Source organism: Haplochromis burtoni, unplaced genomic scaffold (assembly GCF_018398535.1).
Source record: "Haplochromis burtoni strain Fernald_Lab_line unplaced genomic scaffold, NCSU_Asbu1 Contig_20, whole genome shotgun sequence".
In the NCBI taxonomy this organism is placed as follows: Eukaryota; Metazoa; Chordata; class Actinopteri; order Cichliformes; family Cichlidae; genus Haplochromis; species Haplochromis burtoni.
The window spans coordinates 301,101-308,534 of NW_024582381.1; the positions used below are offsets into that span (position 1 = coordinate 301,101).

Genomic DNA, 7,434 nt, shown 5'->3' on the forward strand with positions numbered 1-7,434 from the left:
TATGTGAGCGTGGAGCACGACAAGTATGAGGACAGTGATGTTAAAGTTTTCACTGTGACTGAGTGGGTTGGACAGGATTAGAAATGAGTACATCAGAGGTACAGATCAGGCTGAGCAGTTTGAAGCATGGAGGAAGAATGTGGAGACTCCAGGCAGGAAAAGAGGAAGCTCAAAGAGAAGATTCATGGATGTTGGGATGTTGTGAAGGAGGAGATGCAGAGGGCTGATTTGAAAGAGAAGATGATACAATGTGGCACAGTGTAAAAAAAAGCATATACTACTACTACTACTACTACTACTAATAATAATGATGATGATGATGTGTGCATTTCAGTTTATTATTATTGTGCTGTACGCAATAATAATATAATAATATTAATAACAATAACAAAATAATAATGATTATTACATATTAGCAATTATGACTAAAATTATACTTATATAATTAGATTTTAATTAATGATTGTGATTTTGAGTGATTTTGTGATTTTAATTATTATATAAAATAATTATTATTATCATACATATTGAGCCTGTGGAGCCATTGCTTTTCTTCAGGCAAAATTTCAGTGGATTCGCGAAAAAGGCGCAAACTAAGCAAAATGTGCAAATTCAGGGAATCAAGTGTCTAACACTCAGTTTTGCAATGAGCACGTATTCTGTAGTTTTATACAGCAATATACAGCTTTAATGTAAGATTTCGGATGCAGAATTAACATCACATTATTTATTTGTTTGTTTTTATTTACGTAATAATTCTGCAGCCCCAGTGCCTTTTGGGAGGAGCATTTCTGCCCTCGGTATAGTCTGTCAGGAAAAGCATGCGCAGTTTCTCCAACCCAGGTTGAATCCCCTGGCAGTCAGAACTCAGGGTATCCCGGCCCAAAGTCTCATACGTCCTCCTCAGTGTTCAAACGTCACCTTCAGAAGTTGCCACGAATGCAAAGCGGCATGATGTGGAGGTTAGTGAGCTGCACAGTGTGCCTGTTTGTGTCCGCAGGGCTGAGTCTGTGGCCAGTTTCGGCCGCTGAAGAGGAGCTGGACGGAGAAGTGGAGACTGAAGTTTTATTTAAACCAGAGGAGTGCAGTCAAAGGAGCAAGAGAGGAGATCTGATCAATGCTCACTACGATGGGTTCCTCGCCAAAGATGGTTCCCAGTTTTACTGCAGGTCAGTGCTTTGAAAACAGAGTTATGTGTTAGTCCGATGTTAATTTGGAGTGAGTAATGAATGCATACTTAATCCTAAAGTCCTCTTTAATGTGTGTTTAAATTGCTGAAGCTCTATTTAAGCTTTAAGTATATTAAAGTGTAAAGGGATTGGAAACCTTCCTCATTTTAAGTTTAAAGCAACCAAAATTAAAGTGCACGTTTAGTCAAACTTATTCAAAGATTGTTGATGTTCTTTGTCTCTGCTTTTATTTCTGTTTCAGTCGTACAGACAAAGATGGACAGCCTCAGTGGTTCGTTTTGGGTGTGGGACAAGTCATTAAGGGACTGGATGATGGGATGATGGGCATGTGTCCTGGAGAGAAGCGAAAACTAACCATCCCATCAACCCTGGCATTTGGAGAAAAGGGCAAAGGTAAAAACATCTAGGTGGTGGTAGGTGTGCTGATTATGTATTTCCCCACAAGGTTGGGGATGTGATTTTAAGGTTTTTATCATGAAAACTCAGTTATACTCAAGGTAAGGCCTTAAAAGGTTACCAGCAGTCTGAGTTTTAAGTTGCTTCTATCATTTCCTGTTGTGGTGTTCCCCAGGGCTCAGTTCTCGGTCCTGTTTTATTTTCTGTCTGTGTGCTTCTGTTGGGTCCAATAATCCATTAAGAAGTGACTGTGAAGACCCATAGAGGCCTTTATATGACTGTTTCAGAGGTTGAGAAGTACAACTTGTGTAAAAATGTGGACACCTCTTTAAACAAATAACTAAAAAGTCCTGAGATGTAAATAAAAATGTTTTCCATGAGCTTTGAGTTTCTGCAAGTTGACTTTGTTTCAGTGATTTGAAAGCGTTGAAGAAATTAAGTTTAAGTAAATGAGTAGAAAATCTTAGTGTTTGCTTCAAAAATGAGCTACAGCAGCATCTGTCTTTTTTATTATTCATTACATACATACATATGCTGTGTTTTCTCAACTCTGTTTTGTGCGATATTAGTTGATTGTTGCAGGTCTGCCTTCATGCTGTCTTATCTTCTTTTACAGCCCTTTAACTGAAGGGAGATCACATCCCTCGCAGTGTTTGCTACTCTTCTCCACATGGCATGTCCTGTAAGCATGCAAAGATCTTTAAAGGTCTCCTCTTTGTTTCTTCTTTGTATGTGTTGGAGAACTTTTGGAGGAGTAATAGTTGATTCTTTGATTAATACTAACTACAGTCCTCTGATAATGGTGTGTTCAGTCTGGGATGTTGTATTTCACCCTTTGGGTGTGAAATAAATGTTTCTTCTGCTTAGAGTGCATGTTTTAGTTGCCCCCTGCACTAGTTGGCTTTATAATTACCCACAGACACTGAAACAGAGCTTCACCGATTCTTCTCTCTGTACCCTCTGTTATTCTCTGTACATTAACTGCATGTCAATCTAATATTTTTTTACTCTCTTGCTCGTATAAAGCATATTTTATCTTGTTTGATTTTAACCAATGGCAGTCATTTTCCAAGGTACCTTTGTGTCTTTATTAGGCAATAAAAGAGAAATGGTTTGTAATCTAAAGCATAAGGTGAGAAAATCTAAAGATACTGCAGAATAATATGTAACCATAAAACGTTTGGGTCAAAAACATGGACATGGACTTATGATTTTTCCCAAACAGCTACTGAACAGACTGATGAAAAACAAACAAACATAATTTCACTTTGTAAACACTGAAGAGGAAGATTGTACTACAACACAAGCCATATTATTTGTCAGATAATTACTATTAGAGGCGACGGCTCACATAATACAAACTTAGCCTTAATGTAATTTAGTGGGTGGAGCCAGAGGTTATAAGGTTTGGGTTAATATTGCTGTAAATGGTAGTAGCAGGGCTTTCTGTGCCTGAAGTTACCATCCTGGATTTGCAAACAGAGTTCCACAAGTATACTTGGTCCCATCATGCTCACATCTTTCATTAACATCGTGTCTTTTGTAACAGATTGTAATGTCCATAGTTACTCATGCTGAAGATGCAGTTGTGTGTTGCAGAGCTGTGACATAGGGGGGAATTAGCTATGGAGACCAAAACAGATTTTGTATCAGGATGTAAACGTGTTTGTTTCTGCTGTAAAGTCTGGACATTTTAACATAGAAGTGTAAGGAGACTGAGTCACTGCTGGAGCTTCAAGTGGACATTAGGGGAACTGCAGTTTTGACACTTTAGACTTTTTCTGCATTGTGTAATTTAATGGGGTAAAAACAGACGTAAGCAGCCGTACATGAATTTTTACATAAGATCAGTTTAAAAAAATCTTCTGGTCTCTTGGGGCTTGTGTAAACCTTTAGATTCACATTTTCAACACACATATTTTTCTTTAAGCTTCAGAGCAGCGTCTATAGTTTTGCTCTCAAATCACATTTTTAAACACACACCTATTCTCCTTGATAGTACAAACAATGCACCAAACCTACTGCGTACTTTCATGCCTTTATATTTTGCACTGATTAAAGTCACTACCATGTTACTCAGTAATTAATGTTTCTCTGTCGGTATCTGCTGTTTTATTCAACTCGGCACAAAAATCTGAAATCAGCAGCTGAGCCACCAATCTGATAAACTTCTTCAATGATAATGAATCATCGGTCATTTAAAATGTTGATGTTTTAAACAGGTCCAGTGCCTCCTAATGCCACCGTGGTCTTTGAGGTGGAGGTCCTCTCTGTGTCCAAGGGACCACGCACCATGGAGGCTTTTGGAAGGATGGACCTCGATAAAGACAAGAGTCTCTCAAAGGCAGAGGTAACTTTATTTTATAACCTGGTAATTACAATAGAAGCAAGGACACAGTTGGTTCAGCTCATGCTTTCTATCATAAAATAAGTCCTCTGTAATCCAATGACAGATGATCCCAATTCCACTTATTCAGCCGGACATTAGTCTTCAGTTCCAGGTCTGAATGCACCTTCAGTCCTAAATGACTGAATAGAAAAGTGAAAAGACAAAAAACTGCAGCACATTAATAAGGCAAGAGCCTGGAAACAGGGTCATCATGTCTTAAGAATCAGATAAGCAGTCGAGCAGAATGGGCTTGTTTTATGCTGAAAATCAGGGTTATTAGGAGTTACAAATTAGCACCTGGTCCATCTGTGTGCGTGCAGCTTAAACATACATAGAAAATACCTTCCTACAAATTTGTTTCTCTGTAATACCAGTCACGAAACTGAAAGAACAAACTACATGATTGTTATGTAATAAAACAGGATCCAGCTCTACATGAAATGTGCTTAGTTGGTCTCTTTTCGCACACGACTCTACCACTCTGGTGTATGTGGGTAAACGTGTGGCATTAAAGGCAAAAAACTGGGGTTCAACCAAAAAAAAAAAAAAAAAAATGGCCAAAAAACCTTTGTTCCTAAAATTAAGTAATTAAGACATTAACAAGGTTATTTGGAGATGGCTGTACGGGAAGATCCCAGCAGATCAGCAGTTTCTGAAACACTCAGAAACATTCATACCACATTAAAAGTCACTGAAATCACCTTTCTTCCCCATGTGTACGTGCCTACATGCAACTGTGATTGATTTGATAGATCAAGAAGTACAACTGTACCTAATAAAGTGGCTGGTGAGTGCAGCCAGCTGAGTTCTCACACCAGGACAGTCTATGCAGAGCCATAAATCTACAGTCCAGAGTAAAAATATGTGATTCTGTGGCGAAATGTCCCGTTACGTTAGAATCGGCTAATCTCCTGCAGTCTCCAGTTTCATTCAAACTCACAAACACAATCTTGTTCCTGTCATGTGATTCTGGAACAGAAAGTGATGGTTTTCTTAAAATAAACCCGCGTCTTTACTTCTGCAGAGGCTGATCTCGTGGTTTAAATTTAAATTATCCCAAACCTGATAATCTGACTAATAATCCTGCCAGTGCAGTAACACATCAACCTGTTTTCACCAGCCCTACCTGAGATTATGTACCTTGCATGTTTATCATAGTGCATATTTCCACTCCTTCACATATAGTCGCCTCATAAAGAATAAAGGTTGCATATTATGCTCATTATCTCTATTTTATCTCTAAATTATTAACTGCAGTACCAAGAAGCTTCTAGCACGCATGTTGTCTGGATGGGTAATATTGAAAGAAAACAGGAGAACCAGCTGCTGAGGTTTCTATAACATATATATATGTGATACGTTTCCTGTCAGGCACAGCGTGAGGGCGGCGTTATTAAAATTCAGAGTTTACTCTGAGGTGTTTCTCTGTTTCCAGGTGAAAGAATATTTGAAGCTGGAGTATGAAAAAGGGGGGAAGCCGCGCGATGACCCTTTCTACGAGAAGCTTATAGACGATATCTTCTACAAGAACGACGGCGACAGAGATGGCGCGATCAGTGCGAAGGAGTATAACATTTATCAGCATGATGAGCTCTAGCACTGTTTGTTTTGTTTTATTAGTTTGTGTGTTATTTAGAGAGGAAACTAAAGGGAATACACACACACACACACTTCCACTGTTAGATGTGTACACTTTTTCAGTCACTTTCCGTCAAACAGACTCACCACTTCTTCTTCATCTGGAAGTTTCCTGTTTTTCCCGCAAAGCCTTTTGAACATGTAAATTCAGGCCTGCAGAAGCGAGCATGTGAGGGGGTTTCTTCCTCTTTAGCGGTTATTTTGACCCATTTTGTCGTTGTAATGATTTGGAAAATGTTTGCGGTGGAAATAATGGGCCAGTGACTTGTTACCTGTTTCCCACTGACGTGAAGCCATTTCTGCCTTTGAGAACCAGCCCACATCGTCACTGGTGTGAGTACCCTTCATTCCAGTGTTTCTAGACCGTGTAAAAGATGGACTTAGCTACTCTGAAATCAGCCGTTGCTACTGCTGGTCCATCTGCTTTTTTTTAAGGACTAAAAGTATCCTGAAATATCAGCTTCAGTTTGGTGATAGTCTGTGCATTTTACAGCTTAAAATGTTGACTCAAGAGTTTGGAAACCCCATAAATCTTAATCTGATCCATAATCAATGGTCAGTCCTTGAAAAACCAGGTGGACCAGCACAATCCCACACAAGTGTGATCAGCCTGGAGCTCTTTGCATATTTGCCAATATAGTCTTTGAAATTTATAAAAGGCTAATGGCTGCTCTTGACCAGAAACAAGTTAAAGCTGAAGCATGCCCATGATTTCACAGGACCTGTCTTTGTGAAACCACAGGTAGCGCCCTCTGGTGACTGCTGAAACAAATTCAGGTTTAAGGCACTTGCAGACCATTTTCTATACAGTCTGTGGTTTCTAACAGAAATTTGGGCTGAGGAGGAAACATCTGAGGGCTGCTTCCGGTGGAAAATGGGTAAAAGACGCCCCCGAAATAATCAGTAGTGACATGGAAACACTAAATGGGATTAAAATTCTGGGGCCTTTTTCTACGAAGCAATCTTTTCCTAATCAGGCTAGGTGGCTATCGTCTCGATAAGTCATCCTGGGGTTTATCAGTCTAGGTATGAGTATGCTCACATGAAAGAGCCAGGATTTGACCACTCGTGAACGTGCACAGGTGTACTGGCAGCAAATGCCGATGGAAACATGACAGCAGCAGAGTGTGAGAAGAAAAGAGCCGTATGGTAGTAAAATTCTGAAAACTCAGAGCTGTTCTATTAAGACAGAAGATTATTTAGTTATTCCTTTAAATTAAGTTGTTTGGATGCACGTACCACAGTCTCAGCCTTATTCTTTCATTTGCAGCCTGCACTGTTTAATGTTCTAAGAGCAAGTAAAGAATAAATAGAAAAAAAATTCAAACTGGCAAAAAGGTCAAGCCTTTAAGGTGTGCATGGCTTAGCCGCCCTGTCATACTATCTTAAAGCTTTCAGAACAATAAAGTTGACTGAATTGTTTGTAGCAAACAGGCAGAAAGGCGAGTAATAAATTTGCTTCCAAGAATTTCCATTTTTTACTTACGGTCATCAGATAAAGACAAAAACTTGAGACTCTCTTGCTGTTTGCACTCCGAGGTCTTCTAGGAATGGTGACGGATTTCCAGGAGAACTGATTGGTCAGAAGGTGGTGATTTCATATCTGCAGCATAGGTTACCATGGCAGCGCACTCATGCTAGAAGTGAACTGCTGAAAACCTCCCCTAAAGTTACTTGCTTTGTAGGATAGGCTGAGCTCCAAATGTTGTTTTAGGTCAGATTTTTCCTTTAGGAAGCAGACAACAAGTAAAGCTGAGCGAGCTCGAGTTCAGTCTGACAGTAAGAATATGTGCAGCACCTGTGAAAATGTGCAAACACCAC

The 7,434-nt window shown here is 39.5% G+C and overlaps 1 protein-coding gene across 1 annotated transcript; it reads left to right on the forward strand.

The window, feature by feature from the left end:
• The first annotated feature begins 738 nt into the window (after positions 1 to 738).
• On the forward strand, positions 739 to 6,894 carry fkbp7 (FKBP prolyl isomerase 7). Its single transcript, XM_005939831.3, has 4 exons — positions 739 to 1,169; positions 1,432 to 1,583; positions 3,809 to 3,936; positions 5,411 to 6,894. Exons 1-4 carry the CDS (start codon positions 940 to 942, stop codon positions 5,570 to 5,572), a joined length of 672 nt encoding a protein of 223 aa, XP_005939893.2. The 5' UTR covers positions 739 to 939; the 3' UTR covers positions 5,573 to 6,894.
• The last annotated feature ends 540 nt before the right edge of the window (positions 6,895 to 7,434 follow it).